The following is a 22,852-nucleotide window of genomic DNA, read 5'->3' on the forward strand; positions in this document are numbered from 1 at the left end:
GGTTTCAGTTCATGGTTTGGTTTATGATTCATCAAGTCACTATACAGAAGTCATTTCCCCCCCCCCCCCCCCAGTTCCTCATCTGCAACCAGCAATAACAACACTGATCTTTACAAAGCAACCTGAAACATATGAATGAAAACTGCTTGGTAAGAAATACTGCCTGTACAGAAGGGCAGCGATGCTGTGCTTCAGAGCAGGCCGTAAGTGTCTGCAGCAGATTTCTTGGTAAAACTGGAGCACATCACTTGCAGCCACCCAGATTCCATCGATGACTGACTTTGCTGGGATGAAGATTTGCCTGTAAATGAATCCATAAATTAATCCTTTTTGGTGATGATTTAATTCTATGAATCCTCACACCAGGCCTTGTTTGAGCTGGCAGAGATTGTGCAGTAGGATAATTACTTCCTAATTTCTTTCAAGACTTTTACAATGCAACAAGTTAATCAGCTACTACTGGGTTGTGTAATAAGGTGGATTTTTCTGGCTGTTCCCTAATACGTTAATGAGAACATGGGATTTCCACATGCAGCCGGGCACATAATATGCCACCCCAGCAAGCCTCTTCTGCCCACGCCTGTCTCTGCTTTGTCACGTGGACAACAAAGTCCAGGGTGAAGGTCTGGGCTGGCATCTTTGATCCAGACTTTTGGCTGAGTTTAAAACTGGTAAGAGACAACCAGTAACATTAGTAAAGGTCCAGGATTTTCTAGTGTTATTTACAGCTTCTCTTTAGTGGCAGTTCAAGCAAAGTTGGGGCTCCTGGCTCCAATAGCAGAGAGCATGAGATGGGAGAAGGCTTATACCCAGGCAGAGCTACATAGCTCTTCCGCCAGGCCACTCTGGCTCTTCCCATCAAGATCCAGTTATAAAAGCACTTCTAGTTTCCCTCACTTATATACAACTCAGTTACGCAAAGAAACAATTCCATCCTGACTCTACATCTCACTATAAACGTGCAAAATTCCTTTATCTTGCTGGGGCTTGGGACTGTGATTTCTGCTTTCTGTCTGGATTAATAATATTAATGTCTAAATGCAGCATCTGGCATTATACACTTTTTCAGTATGAAATAACACATACTGAAAGCAAGAAATATCATTAATTCCACTTGATTCACAATGTATTTTTCCACTCTGTGAAATAACTTGGAGGGAAATTGAAACAGTCTTATCACAGGGTTGCTCTGCACATTGGGTACACGCATCCTAACAAAATGTACCAGTGACGGACCAGAACCTGACAGACTCTTGGTAGGAAGATGACTCTCCTGCAGTCCTGGTTGCTTAAGGTATTTAGTTATTTGGTGCTTTGATCTAGTAACTAGAGCAGAACATTACACCTATTAATTTGTGTGTGTTCTCCTCAACTTGCTTATTAGAGCTGGCTGGAGGAAGCAGAGAAAGGACAGCAAGTGTATCCACAACCAACAACTCACTTGATCTGGCTCTGAAGGAGAAATATCAATACTGATCAGATACACAAGTATTCATCATGTAAAGCACTTCAGTTGCCTTTAATAAAGGTGTCATATATAAGCATAAATTATTGCATTGGTACCAGTCACCTCAATACTTACACCAAAGAGGAAGTGACAGCCACATGTTCCATTTGGTCCTCAGTAGAAACCAGTCAACCAAGGAACACCAAATTGAAGCAAGTCCTGTGTTAGGAAAACACCAGTGTTTCTTTAGGAGATAAATGTCTGTTTACTGCAATGATGCATGCTATTTTGTTTGCTCTTTACAATCCTCACTTGGAACTGAGGGATCCCAACCACATACTTTCCCTGGGTTTTATCTTTCTCCAGAGTTAGAAGGAGCTTCATGTCAACAGGGTGCACTTATTAATGAGGCACTACCTAATAGTTACATTATTATAACTGTCCTAACTCAATTTAAGCAGTACAAGAAAGGAGACATCAGCCACTGTGACTGTCAAGACAAGTCCAGATTGATGTGGAAAGAGGAAAAAGTTCTGTATTTTCATCAAATTCTTTTCCTGTAGTCTTTGCAAATTGTTATGAAAACAAGAGTAAAGATGTACATTGTGAGTTGTTCTCTGGATCTCCTTTCCTCCATGATGGGCAAGGTAAGACTCAGTACAAAGGCTCTCCTGCCTATGTTTGCCATAAAATCTTCAAAAGCATTTATGAGCTTATACAAATATGTACAGCATGACACACCCTTACAAAGCTGCCAGACCTTAGGGGCTGGATTTACACAGCAGGATGGGCTCTTACCTAATCTCACTCCTCAGGGAGCTGTAGGCTGCCTGGATAAGGCTGAGATACAATTTATTCAGTTCAAGGTGTTTTGGAAAAGGACTCAGCTTCCGAAGAGAGCCACGCATACTTGGCCCCCATTCTCTCCAGAGTCAGCTGTTTCCAGGGCAGCCTGCCTGACATTTCAGCATTCCTTGAAGAGGACTTCTTGGCCTTCAGTGCTACAACACAGAAGACAGTGAGACCACCTTGGGCAGTCTGGTGACAGTGCCAAGCTGGGGCTACTGGAAGATGCTGCACATGGAGGAGTTTCTTCCTAACAAGGTTCCAAAGCCTAGATGTTGACAGATACTTACTGGAAGACCAGCTGACGCTTGTATAAACATGACGCTAGTATTAAGCGCTGTTAACCTAATCACTAACTCTGGATCATAATAGCACACTCTGAAGGTTCAGCTGTTTCAAAAGCATTGCTTTCACAGCATGCAGTATTTTGTATTAGTTCAGTCAAAGCTCTAGACAATAACATTTGTGGAACAATTTGGGCTTGTTTAGCAGCAGTGGACTTCAGGTCCATGAATTTCTCTCACTTGTTCTGTGCTCCATTTTATCTGTTAATCACACTTCCATAGATGGAGAGAATTCAGAGTTTAGACAGAAATGGAGGAAGCTTGGAGACTGAGTGTAGTCCAGCTTCTGGGCTTATGGAACTGGCTAACATTTTGCAGCACAAAAACTTCTCAATCTCACTGTTCAGAAGGTCAAAGTTATTTGTCATGGAAATAAAAAACAAGAAGAGAGTATTTAGCATAACCTTTGCTCTGCTGAGCTGTCGGACACTTCTGACATCAAAGTCATCATAACAGTACAGCAACCGGGTTAGGTGCCATGGGGAATCAAGCACCGAAGGGATGAAATGAGCCAGTGAATGATTCCAGGCAACAGGAAGAGCCGTATCATACATGGCTGATACTGCACTGCGTATTGTTGTCACCCCAAACTTCACAGTGACAGCAGGACAAACTCAAAGACATAAAAAGCAAAACTCTTCCCACCCACTTGAGCTGGAGAAGAGCCTCTGCAGCAGTGTGTTAATGGGGGATCAAATGACGGGATGCTCCAGCACAATTATAATCAAGTCAGTGGAAACCGTGTTTGCCAAAGGACTTAACATAATTCTTAGTTAGAAACTACAGGTCCAATGCTAGAAGGTGCTGACCTCTTAATAGTGACATCCAATGGGAAACAAGCCAGTATTTTACAGGAATTGTAAGGTTGCTCATAGCATAAGGCCTGTCATTGTTTTTGTAACTAAGCTCATTTGGCCAACTACACTGGGTTTAATTAGGGGCATCACAAAAAACCATAAGGAAGTGACATAACTTAATAATGCCTTACATCTCACTCAATTTATACATCAAGTTTACACTTCCAACAAGGTATCATGCTCCTCCTAGAACAAAAGGTCAGTTCACAGCACCACTGGCTAAGTTGTAGTCTGAAAGACTGGAACTGTCTTCTTTAAAAAACAAACAAAAAACAAAAATGACATAGCAGCAGTTGTCATGCCTTACTATAAACTCATTATTGTGTCTAGAGTTGTCATATGAAATCAGGACACCTGATTCTGTACGTATACCCAGTCAGGAAAGAACTTAAACTACACTTGCAAGGGATGAACCTAAAATTCAGAAATGAAACCACCTGCCCTAGCTGAAGGACACGTCAGTTGACTTGAGCCAAAGAGGAAAACCAAACCAGTTGCCTTCTCCATCCTCTGCTCACTGTGCCGTGTTAGTCAACCAGGAAAATGGTCATTAACTATAGAATCAGAAAGGACAAAGACTTTATTTTTGTACTTCATGTAACACAGCAAAACAACAGATTCCCATTAGTATCTTACTTTCTTGTTGCCTCTCCTTAGTGCTGCTGGTATGTGGGTTTCTGATACTGTAGTTGGAATATGTTCACTTCACCCAGTAAATCAAACATTCCCTTCCACAAGCCTCAACCTGCCAGCATGTTAAAAGCAACCTTGTTCACAACAGGATTTTAATGTATTAGTTAACATTTAGAATACTACACTTTTTTTAGTATGATTTAGTACAAATACAATTTAAAAATAAAATACATAGACGACCAAAGAATAACTCACCACCTGTCTCCCCATTAGGTGGGTACCATGATACTGTCCAAGTCTCAAGCCCTGATCTTTAGATGAAGGGTATGGATACAGTCACACAGCCATTCTGCAAATCTTCCTAAAGCTACATGATGGATGTTAGGAGACAACCCTGTGGTCGCACCCCCTCAGACTTCAAATCTGTGATTAGCTACAGGAGGAAAAAGTAGTAATATTTTATCAGAATGAATATCAGCATAAATCAGAATTTACCTTCTTGCTCAGAACAAAGAAGTTAAACAGCCGCTTGAGAACTATAAGATATCAAGGACCAGAATTCCCTCCTACTGACTTCAGCTTCACCACCCAGCTCAGCTGATGGTTCTCCGCACCCCAGGCTGACCTTCAAGTGCACAGAATGGAGAAATCAGAATGATATATTGCAGGTGCCATTAAAGCCCACACAGGAACAAAGACTCACAGATTCAGCCAGGTGTGCACGTCCTGTTTGGTTTAGTAAAGGAAATACTTCTGCATTTCTCCCCAAGGGAATGAGGTTTGGCAGTGGTCTCTTTCCACATTAAAAGCACACTGGACCATGAACCCCTCCTAGAAAGTTTTCATACATTAAGCAGAGCAAGCAAACAAAACCAGATAAGCATAAGATTCATAAGACAATCTTCTAATGTGGGCTAAAAAAGACCAGTAATCCAAAAATAGACAAAAATGGAAGCAAAATCTCTCAGGGAATAAATTAAGCAGAGACATTTTGTACGTGAGGCTCTTCTGGGGGGGAAGTGGCTCAGTAACAAGGTAGAAGCAGAATGAGAAGTAATAGTTACAGGATCGTGAAACCAGACCCCATTCTTAGATACTATAAAATAAGAATACAGCACCCCTGAGAAATTTTTCTACAGAATACACGGGCAGATTGCTCAAAGAAAAAAACAAAATTTTTCAGCTGCTTCTCAGGAAGAATTCTTTAAAGGAATTTGGGATATTTATTTATATAAACTACACACTTAGAAAGGACTCAGCACAGTTAGCACTTTTGTGCAAGCCTACTTCTTCTAAAAAATAGCCCTTCAGATATTAGCAGGTCAGTAATTAAGAGAAGCAGACAAGCTCTAATGGTCATTACTGAATCGCCATGCAGTTAGTAAAGCAGATCCGAGGTCCCTTCACTTTACGAGGACAGCTACGTCACCTTGGAAGTTATGGACAAAGTGGAGTAGAATCACTTCTAACATTGAGCCAATGGCTAATTCCGTACAAGCCTCTGCCCTGCCTCCTCCTCGCTCGCCCATGTCAGCACTCGCAGAGGAACCAGACACCGAATTCCCTACAGCTCCTCTGAAACAAACTCCGGGGCAGAGGTTGGGCAAGCTCAATGGGAGACACTGTTCAGTACAACGGGACCCCTAGGCACCGTCACAGAAACGGGGCAGAACTTCACATGCAGTAAAGGAATGCTATTTTGCAGCTTTTAAATATAATTGCATTTTATTACTCCAGGGTGTGTTAGGAGAAGGGCACGCAGCCTCCCTCTACTGGCTGACATAGGAAACTTTGAAATTCACCTAATCCGCAGAAGAGACGGGAACCTCGCGGCAAAAACCCATGGAATGCAACAAGTTAATGTTTTATAAATGTTTTAAATAGAGGAACAGTTTTAACACTTGACCTCTGCATGATTTGAAAGTTTTGCACAATTTTTCTTATAAAAATATGTAATTTAAGTCTTCTATTGTTTTTGAACAAAAGCCAGTATTAACAATAATAGCAGCAATAGTTCTTGCACATAAATCTCATACCTTCACCTAGCTTTAAGTTCATTGCCTTTGTTAGTTGCTTTCATAACACTTTACCTATTCATATTCAATTGTGTTGAAGGGAACCAAATTTGTTTCTAAATTCAACAGGAGACAACCCTCCCTGAAAGTCTAAATGCTTCACCTTAACTTTGTTTCATTTTGCACTTAACTCAAATTCTAAGTCTAAAAATATTTTGGTTTGTCCTAAAGTGTTTATTTCACTGAGGATACATAGAAAAAAATACAACATTAATTTTGGGACATAGACAAAGCATCTTCTTTCAGGGTCGAACATAAGTAAACTATCTGCATAGCCCCACATGGTTTCTAATACCCTTCACCCTTTTTGCATGTGCTTTTTATATAAATTCTGTACATACCCTTTCTGTGGAAATGGCCCCTTGGAGACTTTCAAAAACGGATAATATTTATCTTTGTCACAACAAAAACTTTATATAGCTCAACACTGCAACCAAAACAACACATTCTCTGCCACAAAATGTTTGCAGTCTAAGCAGGTGTCAAACTCCCATTCAAAATTAATGTGAGGTAGACATCCAAATGCAACTCCGCTTTAAAGTCTCTCCCTTTAACGGGCACCCAAAACCACAATTAAACAAACCCTCCCCTCTCTCCCCCCAGCTCTTCCCTGTATTTTCCTGTAGAAATTCCCGCCATCTTCCTGAGCACCATTCTTCCTTAGTGATAAATTGCTTATGAAAATCTAGACACTGCCTTGACAGTTTACCCATTCTGCAAGCATACAATATTGTTACAATCGATAACTTTGGGGAGGTTTTTAAAATAGATATCTAACTTGGGCCAATATGGAATGCGGTTAAAGAAAAACAGGTGAATGGCACTGCATTGTTTTTATTTTAAGTCTCTTTACACAGTGAAAGATGTTGGAATGCAAGTCGTTATACATTTTACACAAGATACATTGACAATAACATTACTGGTTTTATTTGCTTTATAAAACTGTTTCTGAAGGTTTTCCACTTAACCCTACTTGCACCAACTTTTACAATGGGGTAGAAATTAATTGATTAACAAAATACAAACACCACAGAAGATCCCAAATGGATTTCTGGAATTTAAAAATGCACAAACCTGATGGACAATACAAGTCTTTTTTTTTACTGTGGAACAGAGAAGTCAGACTGAGTGATTTTAATACCTGAAGAGATACATAAGTATCATGCCTGTAAAGGCAAGACAAACTGAAGACATCTTCCAATATTTTTAATATATACTATTCCTGCCTCTGGAATGAGGACCTGCCTGCAGGATCCTATTTTGCAACCTGAAGCTGGTGGCAGGAAAGGATCAAGAGGTGGCACAACATGGAGTTTAAAACAACTGAGCCTATGCAAATCCATGTCCATTTTTTCCTCTCTGCTGTCAGTCAAGTGAGAACACTTTTGTAAGTTCAATAAGCACTTTATACAGAATTAAACAACACTAAAATGATTTGAAAAAGGCCAATTTATGAATGATTTATATATATGAACAGAAGCATCCTGGTGTGTTCACAAATAATTAACTTTTTAATAGAAAAACGAAGAATCTGTGTAGACTAAAAAAGGTTGGTTATAAAATAGCATAAAAGCATAGGAGTATGTGCCACTATACTGAGGCATATTTTTCTTCTACTAAAACACTTAACACAGAAATTCACGATATTACAGATCTCTATTTTAAAAGATGCATCCTGGTCTCAGAACTAGCAGATGCTCTATTAGACATACAGGATGCCACACAAAAGTCTTAATGAAAAACAGGAAACAAGTGCCAAAAATGCATAAAAGCTGGCTAAGCCAGGCAAATGGAAAAAAAAATTAAAAAAAGGACTGCAGAAGTTTAGGAGCACAAGTGCACAAGTTCAAAACTAACCCTGGACCTTTTATTTCCTAACATCATTTAGTCATAACAGTCACTGAATTTATTTATAAATGTAGGCCATCTCTAGGACTGGAGAGGAACAAACGTTACCATCTTTTTAGAGAGGATCAGAGACAACACATTCAATAGCTGAATCCATATTTCACTCTACATATACTGTAATTCACTTTTAATTAGTTGTCAGTGCAAACTATTGTACCTATCAGTGTACCGTCACAGCAGCAGTTTTGGAGACAGACTCAGACTCTGCCTTCTCAGTGGTGTGTGGTTCTTCCTCCTGTATTCTTCTCCATTCAGTTAGAAAAACTACTTTAATTTAGTTCTATACATGTATTTGTGCCTCATGTCAAATTAAAAACAAATACTTGGCATTTCTGAGAAAAGTAAACAGAACAGTTTCATGAACGATCAATTTGCAAGTCAATGACCTCAGGAGATCACTAGCTGGGAAGGAATTTTAGCATAAAGAGTACATTACACTTACACTTAATCATTATATTAACTGGAAGCTGTTGTACCAGTACAAATCAGCTTTAACTGCTATACACTGAACTTTCTTGAATCCAATAGTGACAGTAACGTTAAGGTATTATTTCAACACTCGGTACATCATCACACTATACAGTATAAAGAGTAGGGTAACAGCTGGGAGAAAAAAAAAAAGCTTCCTATTTTTCACTATTCAAGTGAGGGGAATTTGCTACATTTGGGAGCCTAGTCCTTAAAACTAAAGTGCTTTTTAGAGTGTTGGCATCCAAAATCTTGAACATGAGAGACAGCTACAAGTAAAATTTGTTGCTGCTATATATAACGTATAGCAGTAGTACAAACATCAGTTACTCATTAAATGTGATTATCGATACTATGTTGAGCATCACATGATTTAACAGTGCATAGTACCCCCTACCTCCAGTGTACAATCAAATGCTTTAGATTCATTCAGTATTGTCGCAGGTGGTTCGGGACGCCTTGTCTGCATGATCTTCTGTTTGGGGTTTTTTATTTCATCTTCTTCCTCTGTCTCACTCTCACAGACATGGACAACTACGCTAGGAGTCGATTCTGTTCCTGCATGAAGTTCATACTTCTCCCCTGAAGAGTAGCAAACAAAAAAATCACACCAAGAACATCCTTACGGAACAGTATCAAGCCCCTTTATCTCCAAATCTCCTTAATAACTGCAGCAATGCAACCAAATAATTATTTACTTCCTTCTCATATTTAATTTGTTCAACTTCCATACTTCACTGGGCTTACTACATGTTTTAGAACAGCTTCTGTAGCTGTTATACTGTACTCTGAATATAAACAATCTTTTAATTGGTATTTAAAAGAGTAAAGGATGGAAGCAAGTAACATGACACAGTAAAGACATCAGAAGATGAGCAGCATACAAATTTTCAAGTGACATCATTTATGCTATGCATTCATATGACATCTGTAAACAAAAAGTTACAAAAGCATTTGAAAACATTAAGCCTCCCAGTTCCCTGGGAAATAATGTCACTGCTGTCTGCTCAGGAGTGGCTTTCCCAGAGGACAAGGAAGTAGCTCTCTTCTCTGTAAGACTACTCAGTGGAGCATGTACCTCCTGTGAGGACAGCACAGATACCTCCTCTGCTTCACTAACACTGGAACCGATTCAACATGTTACAAAGCAAAGCACATCAGATCGTGATGCGAGATAAGTTTTCCTTTTCAGGGAAAGCAAACACCATGTTTCCCAGGAAGACCCATTAAAAAGTCTGACAAACACATGAAGTACATGCTAGCATCCTTAACTACCAGAACTGTCCATCTGCTGAATTTTTCATTCCTTTTTTTGCTCTGTAGCTACAGCTGAGATTATAGCAAAACTCAATAAATAGATGCCAGGGAGCTAGTGCCACATAATCCATTTCTGTGCTATACTCTCAATTAATTAAGGAATGAAGTAAAAAGAGCAACAGCTGATTTTGTTCAAGCGAGTAACCTTACATACAAGAGACCCAGTTTCTTCTCCCAGAAAAAGGTGAAGTAAATAAATTTCCTGGACAAGTATTTTTGAAGATAAATAACACAACAAAAGCAGGTAAACATTCCTACCTGGCCCCAACTTGGAGACAGCACAAAGCAAGTCATAGTTTATCAGAGGAGTTGCATCTTCACTCTGCTTCCATCCAACTGGTGGAGATGCAGGTGGTGATATCAGGAACTGTTTGACAGGTTGTGGAGGAAGGAGGTAGGACTTGTCTCCTATTTCGTTGGACACCTGTGCCTGAAGACAAAAGCCAGCAGATATGGAATAAAATCACAAATATTAATTATCTGTTTATTTAGTCTACTTCCCCAGTAGAAGACCAGGCAGTCTACACCCTTGGTAATGCAGGACCATTCTTTGTATTTGTATTGTTCAATTCAGCCTAGATTTAACAATGAAAGGAGTACAGCTTTTATCAGTTCTCTAGGTATGACACCTCAGAGAAATGCTGTAGGTAAGAAATTTGCCTACATGAGTGCTGACAGCATAGCTGTAAATGACATATGAGTTGCTAATCCAACAAAGAATATGCATATAGAGCACGTATGATAAAGAGATCTTTGGACGACTTATTTTAATACATTTCTATTTATGTAGGGGGAGAAGGTTTGTGTCACCACACAGTGATTGTTCTCTACCAATTACAACTCTATAAGCTCAAGCTGAAAAGTAAAACAGTCCCTAAAGCATGAATTCTCAGTAAGAGAAAATAACACATGCCAATGTAGGAGAGCGAGAGGTCAATGGTGCTCCAGAACTTTATCAGAAATGAAACTCATGGACAAATGTGGAACAGAGAAGAAACAGGGATACACGTAGAACATCTTAACGTTCCATAATACCTGTGCAAAATATAGCTTCAGCTTTTTTCCATTGAAGTCAGTTTCATGCAGTTCTATCCGTGCTCTTGCTGCTGCCTCTGGATTGCTGAAGTTTATCCTTACTCTTCTAAAGCTTTTAAACAACTGGAATGTAACTTGATTATCATAGATTGTGAAAAGTGCTTCAAATCTTTCCTAGAGATGAAGTACAAAGATTCTCCAAACACAAAATGAACATTTTCACTCAATGAAAACACATTTTCCTTTCACTTTTCTTGTCCAAATCCCACTCATGTTCTTGTCTTCTAAACCTTCACACTCTATACTTCACTCAGTTACTCTGACTTATAAATTTGCATTCAGTGTAGTACTGTGTTGTCTCGCTCTTTCAATCTAAACTCCAAGAGTGTAGTCAACACATCCATATAACTCTTCATACATATGCTGCCATCTAGTGACAGTTATCCAAAAGTGTAGATGTAAAAAATATATATACACATATATATACATATACACACACACATATATATACACGGTTGCATATGACCTTACCCAACCATCTCCAAAACACTATGTAAATTGGTTGACTTTCATATTAGATAAACTAAAGCACAGAGTGCTTAAGGAAACCGTCAAAATTCTCAGGATGAATGAATGAGACTATGCTGGAAGACAGCCAAAAATCTATTACTGCTAAGCAACATTCACAAAAAGTAAAAATTGAAAAAAAACCCCATGTTTTATTGCATATGGACTCTTACCCAATTCTTCAATTATTAAAATTTTTAACAATGTAATTATTAATCTGTTTTAATTTACTAGTTCTCTGAACAAAAAGGTATCTGCAGATACTTCATATTTTTTTCCTAGTATAAAAGCAGGTATTTTAATTCACTGTAAACAGTCAGATAAAAATCAATAATTAGAATTATGCAAGCAATCTATTTATTATGCTTTTGTAACATTCAGTTATTCAGAGAGCTACATAAGTAAACAAACAGAAGAGTACTACTTCTATTTAAGAACTTTCCCAAAGACATTAATTTGTGTGGTTCTAAAAGACTATTATCTCCTAACAAAAATCTGGTTGATGTCTTCATTCCTGTAAAAATAAATACAGGATAAGAGGCTACTACTGATTTTCATTTTAAATAGGACTGAAGAAACCCCTCAGATGATGCCCATGTTAGTTTTAACAAAATTGTTATTTTCTTGTGCTTTTCTCTCCAAAGCTGTCTTAACCTCAAAGTCTCTATTAAATCAGAAAAACTGCTCCTTTGTACACTGGCCAAATTTTGTCCTTGACAAACAAGAAGTTACAACTAGTGGATCAAGCATGCAATTGAAAATGATGAAGATAGCACTCCAGTCCTGACATCACCCTCAAGAAGGTGAACATGTGGGAAAGGGACAGCATGTACTTATTTTACTCTGATTTTTTAGCCTTTTAAGGTTAGAAGAGAGCATCTGAAAGCAGTTATGTAAAAGACAAAATTATGAAAAGATACATGATAACTTCTATATCTGACAGTTCTTCTGTAAACATATTGGGCACTTAACTTGTACACACATTAACAGCTCACTGTTCAATCAACTGTATGTTTAATGCAGTCACTTTCCACTTTTGTTTAAATGTTGCTTTAACGAAGCAACAGTATAAAAATAAATATAGCTAGAAAGTGTCAAAAAAACAGAAGAAAGAATCAGGGCAGAAACAGAACCTGAGGACAACACTCTAAGAATCAAACACCTAGATTTTAAATTAATAATGTCTTTTCAGCCTTTTCTCCTCACACAAATAGTCAGCATTACTCGCTTATGTGAAGTGCTCCAACTTCCGCAAATAAAAAACTAATAAGCACAAAATATTTGTGTCCATACATCACACCAGGCAATATCTTATTTACAGTTGTGACTGCTGCAAAATCAGGAAAGACGACGATAGATTTCGATACAGTCTGCTTGCAAGGGCTGCTAGCTTTGCCAGCATTAGCTCGACTCTCTCCTGAGCTACAAGAAAGCAATATTCAACACTGAAAGCAATGTGAAAGAAACATCCTTTGCCAATCTGGTTGTTACTCTTGAGGAGTGGAGGGTGTTAAGACACCACGCTTGTCAAGCTAATGCTTTCCCAAAGTACCAAATGAACTAAAGAACATCAGGTAGTATAATCTGGAATTGCCACCCAAAAAAACCCCACCACAAATTTCCAAATTGCTTTCTGTATGTGCACAGGCAACACGCTCTCCATTTGGTTCAGTAACTGCTGTGCATTCAGCCTTTAAAAGAAGATGTAGGCAGAGGTAAATCAAGCCATTGAAACGGATGTCCAGAGGCTGACAAAGCAGAATTTCATAAAACAGATAAAAGCCAAATAATGTATCAAAGCAGCTCTGTTCTTCTGAGCATTAGGAATAAGCCTGCATAATAAGTTTTCCATTTAGAGATATAACATACAATTCTGACCCATTCTAATGTCTTAGCTACCATAATTAATCAGCTTAGATGAGCTTGCTGACAGGATAATCAGTACATTTCACAAACTATTTGAAAAGAAAAAATTAACCCAAACCAGTAGATTACAGGTTTAAAAGAAAATTCCATGCAATTTGATGCAAGAACTCCATTCTCAGAGGTATCTGTCAAGTAGTCTCATGTGGTTAGCAATTATCCCATCGTTAGAGAGAGTTAGCACACCTCCCTTGATAAACCTCGTATAGCCCAGATAGTACTGTGGGAATAGTTTCATGGAAAAAGCAAAAGGGCATAAAAATGACAAATCACATGTAGAAACGTGCAAGATAATTTAGCAAGGCAACCGCTTCCAATGCATACTTTCTATACGGTAAAAGCAATGAATTATGGGACACTGCTGTCTCAGTAGTGTCAGAGTTAAATTAACCGAGAGCATTATTTAAACTTTTATTGATTAACAGATGCTTTACTACCTTCTTCCAAGAGTAGCAATCACTCAAACTACCAGAGTGCTCACCACTTATAAGAGGGCTTTGGAGCTAGAAGGTGATCTAGTAGAAACAGTAATAATTTAAATTAGTAATCAGTGAGCTAAAAATTTATCTCCAAGATGTCATCTTGTATTTTTTTTTAATTAGATGACATATGATTTACACATTCTTATGCACTGTCTGTTCCGTTTTCGAGTAAAAACCCAGTGGTAATATACAAGGCTAGAAATTAACTTTTCTACCAACGTACACAGGCTAGCAATAACTCAGGCTCTTTCAAGGGAATCATTTAGCACCAGGCATATAAATAATGGCTAATGAACTGCATCTTATTCTCTCTAGGATACTTGGAAAAGAAAAATTAAAGTGCTGCATCTGAAAATAAGCCACTAAAAACACTTAACAGCCTCTTCTGGCACCTTTTTCCTGCAGCCACAAGAATACAATTACAACAAGCCGCAAGAGCAACGGCTCTTATTATGTAATACCCCCTCCCCTATCCCAGTGGGGATCTGTAAGCTGCTTTAAAAACTCTGTGACTTAGGATTCATTTCCAGTCTACTTTGCACTGCTTACTGACTTCCAGTTATTCCTATATTTTCTAACAATTGTTGTTATATTTACATTTTACTATTGTTTTAAAATGAGTTGAACTGTGCTGACAAAGTAAATTGGATGAAAAGGATGAAACAATCAGATTTCTCTTACACAGCCTACTGTAACAGTTTAGAAACCTCTCTTTTATACGAGTTGATAAGGCTTATAAGATAGAAGCTTATGCAGTTACAAGGGAAAAGATAATGAAGGTTAAGGAGAAAAAAATCATCCTACAGTAGGCATTCTACAGGCAAGAGCAGTGCTCAAACCTGGTTTCCTGGGGACAGTGCCATGGCTACATAGTACACTGCATCAAAAAGTGATTGGAAATAGCTTCTCTAAAATGCAAAATTTATTCTGTACACAACAGTATAAATCACTTAACACCCTAACCGCATTTGCATAAAGTGGTAGTTAAAACCAAGTATTTTTGATGATCAGGGTGTAAAACATAAAACAGTTTTACTACATCCTACAGGGAAAAACAAGTCAAAACTCTCAGCCATCAGAAGAATGAGAGCCACCAGCACACTAAGTTTTCGAGGAAAGGACCAGGGAGGGCTGACCAAATGGAGAGCACAACTAGGTTTTTTCTTTTTTTTTTTTTGATGAGTTAACTTTGCACAGCTGCTGGCAAGACAAGGGAAGTAAAGTTGAAAACTTCCCTTGCTGTTGCTGGTTCTGTCCTGAGGATTCCAGCACAGCAAGAGAGAACTGGCTGTGCAGAAGCATATTCCATATCGTCTGGAGGCTTTACATTCCTCAGGAGTCTACTGAATGGTGCGTCTACATTCCCTGGCATATCTATTTGAATTTACTCTCCATTCCTTAAAGCAATGCTACTTTAATTTTAAAATAGTTAAGAAAAATAATTCATAAAAACAAAAACAACAGTCATCAGAAGTTCACTATTCGATTAAAAATTATACTCTGGTCACTTAGAACAATTCAGTTCCCCAAAATCATATTTAAAGGAAAGTGTTTTTAAATTAGTTTATGTAGGCAGGTAAATGCAGGGATGACAGGTTAAAAATACAAACCACTAGAAAGAAAGATAGTGAAGGAAAAAACTTTCTAAGCCACAAGGCTTTCAAGTATATGTTATCATCATCAGTACCAAAAGGACATTAACACTATTTCTCCTTGGCCAGGATTGATGGAGATTTTTCATCTGAAAACTGTGCTGAGCACATTATAAAACCGCAGCAGAAGTCACAAATTCAGAATTGTACAGCAGTTTCAATAGCACAAAACTATCCTACAATCCCTTCACAAATACAGTAAAAATAAGATCTATGCCAGTGTATCATTTATGATTTGAAACAAAGCTTCACTGATTAACAAGATAAATAACCGTAATCTATTTCCCTGTAGAAATCCAACCCTATTTATATGGGGAAGCAAGCCACCTAAATTTTTCAAGGCTGCTTTAATCATCTTGTTTCTTCACTAGTCAAAACACGCTGGCACTCAGCACTATATCACCGCATACCAATACATGAAATTAAAACACCTACATTCTCAACAAATCACTGTTCCTTCTAATTTTAATGTACTGTGTCTTTTCATCTTTCTCCTTCCCCACAGCTATTTCTGCATATTCATACAGGTACATCTTAAGCTTAATTTTGATCACTAATTAGTACTATAACTGAGGAGCCACATATCTTTTACTATATAGAAAAAAAATGCATACAAGTGCTGATATTCTGTTGCTCCTAAAATTCCTCATCTTGGAAGACAATCTACATACGATTATGAAGAACTATACAAGCAAGGAATTCCCTGTGCCAAGATCCAACATACTGAGAAACACTGTCAGTCTAGAGTACAAAAATGTGAGTACTTCAGACATGAATACAAAAATGTGTGTTTTGGCAGATGTGTCTTCAGAATGACAGAGAGCAGACAAGGAACAGACAAGAAAGGACAAGATGGGAGGAAGGAATTTCATGTTTAAGCAGTCAGATCACAGGACAAAAAAACAAGCCGGATTACCTCTTCAGCTGCCTTATTCATCTACGTGCTTTAGGTACCATCCTTTAAACATATACAATAGAGTTGTACTGGCTCCATTTGTTAGAGACGTAGCTTAGGAATTCAGCTCACAGTAAATGAAAGATTGACTTCTATTGAAATACATGATTTAGCAACTCTGAGGCACAGAACAGTATTCCCCAGCTGACACCACACCTTCCCCTCACACCGTGAGGACTTCCAGGCAAAACTGCAGCTTTCATAAATACTTTTGTAAATTGAAACTGAAGCAGCTGCAGACCAAGCTTTCATATTAGCCCCTACTTTTTTCCCCAAACACTCACGTACCACAGAAAATTATTTCTGTTGCTCTTAGAACCAAAGGCCAAGTACAAATTTGACCGAATACAAATGTTAGCAGGCCAGAGAAGATTTACATTATTATAAAATCTTAATCCACTTTCATGGTGTTTTATTATTTCCAGCCAGAAAACATATCCTGAAAATAATGTTCTTTTAAAAGAATCCTTGCCTTGAAATAATATATTTAAATTTGCCTTTGGATTTTATTTAAATTTGCCTTTGGATTTAGTACCTCGGATAACCAGAAAAATCAGGAGAGCTTTTCACAGGAGAAGCACTGTATATCTATTAACAATTTGAAATGCCAGAAAAGTGTAATATTACCTGCTCTTTGGTAACTGTACTCATTCTGATCTGAGCTTACTGGTAAATATGTCATGCCTTTTCAATCAAAATATGCAGTAATATACTGAAAATCCAGACAAAAATGTTCTCTAGGTATATTTATACTTATAATACTATGTCCCAAACATGCCTTAGGCCACCTTACCTTTTCTTCCTGTACCTCAAACACAGCTTCATGGACACTGCAAGCAAAGAGTGAGGTAGGCAGGTCACTTAAATCCATCATCTCTTCCAAATCTTCTTCATTTTCTCCAAAAATCATCTGTTCTTCTTCTTGGTCACTGCTATAGAGGTCTGACTGACTGTCGCTCCAGGACTTCATAGTATCTCTGAGCATCATCTACCCAAAGCAACTCTTCTTTACGCTCCAGAGTTTCTAATAGGAGTCTGACATTCCAAAAAACAAACAGACAACACGGAAAAAAAAACAAAAACAAAACAGTGTCAAAATACAGAATTTGCCAAGAAACTACAACTTCTTGCTATGACTGTTCTTTAAGATTAATAATTTTACAAAGAACAGAAACCAACATGAAACTTGCCTTCTCATCCACAAAACATAAGCATTTTATCCTATTTCTGTAAACAGGAAAAAGACACTACTGTTCAATCTAGGGAAAGGAATGTAAGAAATCATTCTGTCAGGTAAATGAAATTCCTCCTACCTTTAATCTGACATAAATCAAGAACTGCAATACTGAAACTAGAAGCTTTGCTCGGTGCTGTACCTTTCACTCAATAGCAATTTCTTATTTAATAACTTAAAAGCATTCTCCAAATAATCAGAGTGCTCTTCTGATACTTGAAGAAGTATTTTTATTTCAAAGGCAACACATGTATACAGCAAAATGAAGTGATCTGTCCAAAGTCTCTGCAAGCCAATGGCAGATATGGGAACAGAACCTTACATCTCCTAACGTTTCTTTGTCCTAAGTGCAGCATAACGCCAATAGACAGAAGAGGTACAGTATCTATAGCCTTGAATAAACATATCAAGGAAGAAGAACAACAGTGCAAACAAGCAAAATACTAAATAAAAGGCTTTAGGTAACAAACTATTTTGTTCACAGTAAAAAATGGCTTAACAGAGCATAATTTACAAACTAATGCTATTTTATTTGCTTAACTAGCTTATCCCTTTGAAGCAGTCACTGAGAAATGCCATCAACTGGAACCAATATGCATAAAAAATCCATAATCAATCCATGCTCGCTCATGTGAAAAAGACAAGTATTCTAATTAACATCCAAACACCCTCAAAACTTTATTTTAGAAGGAGAAATAGCTTGTGAAAATAGGAAAAAAATATTTAAAATATTAAGTATTTCCAGACTGCCTAATCAGAGTAACACAGACTTTTTCAACTAAAACTCAAATTGGTCATTTAGCAGAAAGGGCAATACTGAGTATGAACTTGTCCACACACACAAGAAGGGTGATGTTAAATTAATTTAGTTAAACCAATGCAACCTCAGTGTGGACACATAAAAGCTGTCTGAAGTAACGTGCACACGTGTAACCGCATCAGTTCAACATCATGTCTTTAGTCAAGCCATCACAAAGTCATGAACAGACCTGGCAAAACTTTCCCAGCACAGCAAGTTTCAAAAGTAATTTTCACAGGAAATGCATTTCAGCAGTACATAAAGAAGGAAGGCAAGAAAACATGTAGCTGGTGGAAAACTAATATTTTGTGCAGGCTGATTCATGCAAAAAGGAAAGAGAAATGGAAAAGAAAGTACGCCAGCACAGAAAAAACAAAAGCCACCATCTGGCTTGGAAGCACAGATTCCAAGAGAGCTCTGGGCTAATCAGCCCAACATGCAACAGGACAAGGATGCCTAAAATCAAGCAGACAGAACTGAGAGTAAAATGCTAGTCTTATTTTTTGTGTTCCCCTCCCTCCCCGCTGACAGAGAAGAGTATGTATCACAATAAAAAACACCTACGCTCCACATGACTGCCCCAAAAAGCTAATTATCTGACAAATACAAGAATGAGGAGACTTGTAAACAAGGCAATAGAGCGAGTTTGGCACAGAAAAGGGAGAGTTTGGAAGTGCTGGAATGAAGCTGAAAGATTTAAATTAACAATGGACAAGACTGGATATAGGGTAACATAGAGACCAATGCAAAATTTGGTCAAGTTGGCCAAATTATGAAAAGCTTTAAAAAGTTCATGCTATCTGAGCCTAATATAGTATGAAACAAAGCCAACAAACAAGTGTGGAGGGAGGCATCAAGAAAGTAAGATTAACTGAGTGCTCATTACTGTGACTTACACTGTGCCAAGTATTCTCTCTTTTCATCGTTAATACAGTGGAAGCAGATATCACAATTAAAATGAAAGAGATTTAATTCATAGATTATCAACTGAATCCATTACTCCTTTAAAGATGTTGTCATCTACTGTGTCATTTAAGGAGCTCCAGTCTGCATATTACTAACCCCAAACACTGCAGGGACTAGAGAGATGTTCCTTCACTTGGTATTTAAGCAATTGGAATGTTGCTTGGGGGGGAAAAAAAAAAAAGTAAACAGATAGATAAAATGAAGGGAGATCTCAGGATTTATTTATATAAATAAAATGCTTATTACACATCCCCAATCCAGTCACTTGAACTCTATTTCTGGTTAATATTCTGTAAAATGAGACTTTATTGTATAGTCTCTTCAAATAGAAGCAGCAATCTTTTACTCACCAATGGGATAAGTATTAAGTAGGCAAATATCTGCTTAAAAATCAAATAAAACCGATACTATTAAAAAAATGATACTATTAAAAAAAGATCATGGAGTAGCATGCAGGTTGTAGCAGAGGGAGGAAAAAAAACAACAAAAAAGCCACAAGATCCAAATTCTTTTAAGATGGAATTTACATAACATTAGTGATTCAACTAACATACGAAGTAGCTGGAGATGCACGGTCACAGTGATTTTCAACATGCATGAACTGGTCCTACAGACTTAAGCAAAATTGTCCAGTTAGCATCTTAACATTAAAGAAATAAAACTTGCAGTGCTTGCTGTTACGTATCCTGACACATTTCATCCACGCTTCTGTGCGAAGCAGGCAATTGGCGACTACCATTATCTGTGCATCATCATCTTCAAAATACACAGAGATTAAAACAAACTACTAAGGCACAATTGTTCAGCAACAGAGCCGAGATTAGAGCCCTGGTGACCCTGCATCGCAGATCTGTCTTCTGTCCACCACAGAAAACATCCAAGTAAACCTTTTATTGCGTAAATACCCTTGATATGAGGAAAACGCTGCTTTTTGCTGAACAGCAATTTGTTGTATTATGAAACACATCAAATGCCATAGAGGCATGCATTATTGCATAGAAGAGATGCTCTTCAGGTAAAATTACAAAAATGGAGAACTATCATTTATTTAGTTTTGTAAAGAAGTTTTAAGAACCTTGATGAAAGGCATACATATCTTTTTAGGCATACCATACCTAGCTTTATACATTACAAACAGCTTCACTGATTTCAGTTTTCTTTATATATGAATTCATCATGTTGCAATATTTAATTACAGCAACAAAATGCTTTACTGTAAGATATTTTCTGCTCTGTGAAATGACAGCGAGTCTCAAATGATGTGTGTAAACTCTATTGGAGAGCTGGGGCAGCTTAAACATCCCCATTGCCATGAAGCAGATTACAGTTTTTCTCAACGAGCAACAAAAATTGAATTACCAGAGAAATCATCTTGCTCCTTTAGAGAACAAGAGTAGAAACTTGTACTCTATCAAGCCACAGAAGAAAATGCAGTTATTCTTGAACTCCTGCAAGCAGTCTGTAGAGAGAGGGATTTAACACAACCAGTCTTAGTCAAAGTTAAGGAAACATTTTGCTAATAAGATCAACAGTTCTGTATAATTTACAACACAGCATTTCTTGCAACTACAAAAACAAAATCTGAAAAGCCTCTGTAGACAGCACTGAACTATAAGAGTTACTTCAAGTGTGTGTGTGACTGTAAGATTACACCACAGTTCTAATTCTTTAATCATAAACCTACAAGCGAATGCTAGTTTTTCAGACTTTCCTAAAATCAGTATGTAACCACCATGGTTAGTGAGTATTGCAAAACTATGGAATAGCTCTTCTGAAATAAGAATGAGACAAATAAGACTAATGTACAAATTTAACATTTTACATTTAATGAAGAAGAACTATAAGAAGCAACACTGGGAGAAGTTATATTTTAAGAAATTGGAAGGAACTATTTTATTGTGCAATTATCAGAAAGCAACAAAACCAGAATAAATGCTCCAAACTTCAGAAATAGATTGATGTGATTATCAGTGCCACATTCAAATCGTTCTGCTTCAGTTTCCCCTGTGTGAAAGAAAATTACTTCACTTACCTCCTTGAAATGATGAATACCAACTTATAAGATATGAGTTAAAATACACAGGTGCTAATCATTTATTACTGTAAGTTTTAACAGGTTTTAATATTAATTGCAATAAACACTTCAGAAACATGAGCGAATTCACTGTACAGACAACTAACAATATTTGTTTGGTAGTTAATCATCGTCTCCCTCTCAAATTTTAGATTGAATGGCCTTACAGAGCAGGATTAACAGGATACCAAGAACTAAAGCCACTTGGTTAAGACCTTTTAATAAGTCCTTTGTTCTTCTGAGAATTAACACCAGCTTTAACATTTAAATACCAGGTGAAAAGCACCTTTGAAACACCTCACAACAAAGACAAACCCTTCTGCTTCGTACAAAACTACAAGGCCTCCCCAAGTTTAAAGCAATCTGTGGAAATCCAGCTCCTGCCATTGGTAGCCTCAGTTCTCGATCACCAGACATCGGCACGGACACAAAACTGGCGTTTTTACCTTTACGCCGTCTAGACCTGCTCTTCACGCTGCAAGACAACGCTGGTACAAAACACAAGCAGCTCATTTACATTATCACTTCGTAGGGCAATAATCGGATTGCTTTCCGAAAAATCCGCATTTGGGCAAGGTCTAAAAATGCACGGGTTTTTATTTATTTATTTATTTATTTTAAATAGCAAGGCAGCAGCCCAACCTGCTCTGCAGAGTTCAGAAAGGCGGGCGCGAGCCGGCCGGGGCGCACAGCGGCAGCCGGGCAGGCAGCGGAGCCTCCCGACCCGAGCGAGGAACCAGCGCGGCAGGTGAGAAGCACGGGAGGGGGCGAAACAGAAGATGGCAGGCTGAAGACTACATCCTCCCGAGATCGCTCCGATTTGAGGGTTGCTTTTGATAAAAAATAAATAATAAAAAAAAAGACTCTTTATGTAGATATGCCCTAAGGGGAAAGTGAATTAGGAAAAAAAAAAAAAAAAAGCGAAGCGGGAGCAGGTCCCAGCCCGGTGCGCGGCCGCCGCCCGGGCCAGGGGCGCAGCGAGCAGCCGGTGCCGGTGCCGGTGCCGGCCCCGGTCCCGGCGCGGCTCGGCGCCGCCGCCCCGCCTCAGGACGGTGCTGCCGGCGCAGGGGACGGGGAGCAACAGATGGCCGGCGGCGGGGCGCTGAGGGGAGGCGGGGGGCGCTCACCGTCTCCTCGGCAGGGATCCCGTGGGCAGCGGCGGGGGAGCGGCGCCGCGAGACGGGAAGCGGCGGCGGCAGCGGCGGCGGGAGCCCCGCGGGAGGCGGCGCGCACTCCCCGCCGGCGCCGGGCGGAGTGAGCGGCGGGGAGC

At 38.6% G+C, this 22,852-nt stretch overlaps 1 protein-coding gene and 1 long non-coding RNA gene across 7 annotated transcripts; both read right to left on the reverse strand.

Moving 5' to 3' along the window:
- Positions 1-81: 81 nt before the first annotated feature.
- Positions 82-4,906, reverse strand: LOC106493311 (uncharacterized). The gene is made up of 4 exons (XR_001294132.2): positions 4,831-4,906; positions 4,623-4,752; positions 1,583-1,666; positions 82-301 (listed from the first exon to the last, which is right to left on the reverse strand). It is a non-coding gene; the product is annotated as an uncharacterized lncRNA (long non-coding RNA).
- Positions 4,907-7,020: 2,114 nt separating this feature from the next.
- RCAN3 (RCAN family member 3) lies at positions 7,021-22,815 on the reverse strand. 6 transcript variants are annotated; one of them, XM_067311514.1, is made up of 7 exons: positions 22,710-22,814; positions 22,225-22,412; positions 20,868-20,967; positions 17,303-17,544; positions 10,931-11,104; positions 10,154-10,325; positions 7,021-9,160 (listed from the first exon to the last, which is right to left on the reverse strand). In XM_067311514.1, exons 4-7 carry the CDS (start codon positions 17,495-17,497, stop codon positions 8,952-8,954), a joined length of 750 nt encoding a protein of 249 aa, XP_067167615.1. In that variant the 5' UTR covers positions 17,498-17,544; positions 20,868-20,967; positions 22,225-22,412; positions 22,710-22,814; the 3' UTR covers positions 7,021-8,951. The 6 variants fall into 6 exon arrangements, with proteins under 6 accessions (XP_067167615.1, XP_067167616.1, XP_067167614.1 ...); XM_067311515.1 differs by having other exon boundaries at positions 22,029-22,412; XM_067311513.1 differs by lacking the exon at positions 22,225-22,412.
- Positions 22,816-22,852: the final 37 nt, after the last annotated feature.

This window comes from Apteryx mantelli, chromosome 27, assembly GCF_036417845.1.
Source record: "Apteryx mantelli isolate bAptMan1 chromosome 27, bAptMan1.hap1, whole genome shotgun sequence".
Taxonomy (NCBI): domain Eukaryota; kingdom Metazoa; phylum Chordata; class Aves; order Apterygiformes; family Apterygidae; genus Apteryx; species Apteryx mantelli.